The following is a 939-nucleotide window of genomic DNA, read 5'->3' on the forward strand; positions in this document are numbered from 1 at the left end:
TCCCCCTGGAATCCCTGTCACGTGAATTCTCATCCACAGATACGGGATAAAATTCGCGCGCAAGTTCGTTGACGCGCGCGAGGTGGAGGCCGACGCGAGGGCCCTCATGAATCTGCACAACAACAAGGCCGGACGGAGAGTGAGGACCTTTTGCATGCGCGTGCTCGGGTGTTCTCAGACCAATGGCCCGGAAATGCGATCCTGGGAATGGTTTGCCGTTGGAAACTCTTGTCTGTAACATGTTTTGATGAATATGATTCCGGGCAATTGGTGTGGGAACACTCCCCAGGACGCACATGCTTTTATTTGCTCGCGGGCTTAAGCTAGTGTCTAAGAATAGCGAATTGCTCTGGTCTTTAACCCTTCAGTGGGCATCAAGAATAGCTAAGAGGAGGTGGTCCTTTATTTTTCGATAGTTTTCAAGAATGGCAAGGAATTGATGTTAAAGATTTTTTAATCGGAGACTTTGTAGGAGTTAGGAACAACAGAGGCGAAATTTTGCGTCAGTCATTATAGCTTCATGTAACAAAGAATGGATTTTTTTTGTGATGTTTAGAAGATAAAAATCAGAATTTTTTAAAAATTACGTCCCACATAACTTGCATTTCTAGTGAAAATTTTCTTTTGCTCAGTCAGAGAGGTGTAATTCACTAGGCTCGTATCCCATTTTAAGTCAGGTGGAAAAGCATTGAAACTGAACAAAAAATAAAGAAAAGGGAGTTCTTTTTATTTTGATCTGGCCTATTTTACTATTTTTTTTTAAACTGATAATGGATGAAAGCGAATAATTTTACATTTGTTTTCTAAGAAACTTTAAATGAATTCTGTGTAATCCATCTTCTCTATTTCTATCCTATGTTAGTTGTCTTCAAAAATAGATAATTGAATGAAGACCTTGCTTACTCTCCGTTTTAACTCACACATCCGTACCTTCCTTTC

General features: G+C 40.0%; 1 protein-coding gene across 1 annotated transcript in view; it reads left to right on the forward strand.

The window, feature by feature from the left end:
- LOC119585578 (protein Wnt-7b-like) overlaps nt 1-939 on the forward strand; it is a gene marked incomplete in the record, with an annotated part of 61,150 nt that overhangs the window by 51,794 nt on the left and 8,417 nt on the right. The window contains 1 exon segment of the mRNA XM_037934247.1: nt 40-139. Coding sequence (XP_037790175.1) covers nt 40-139 — 100 coding nt within the window.

The sequence above is a fragment of the Penaeus monodon genome, chromosome 20, assembly GCF_015228065.2.
Source record: "Penaeus monodon isolate SGIC_2016 chromosome 20, NSTDA_Pmon_1, whole genome shotgun sequence".
In the NCBI taxonomy this organism is placed as follows: Eukaryota; Metazoa; Arthropoda; class Malacostraca; order Decapoda; family Penaeidae; genus Penaeus; species Penaeus monodon.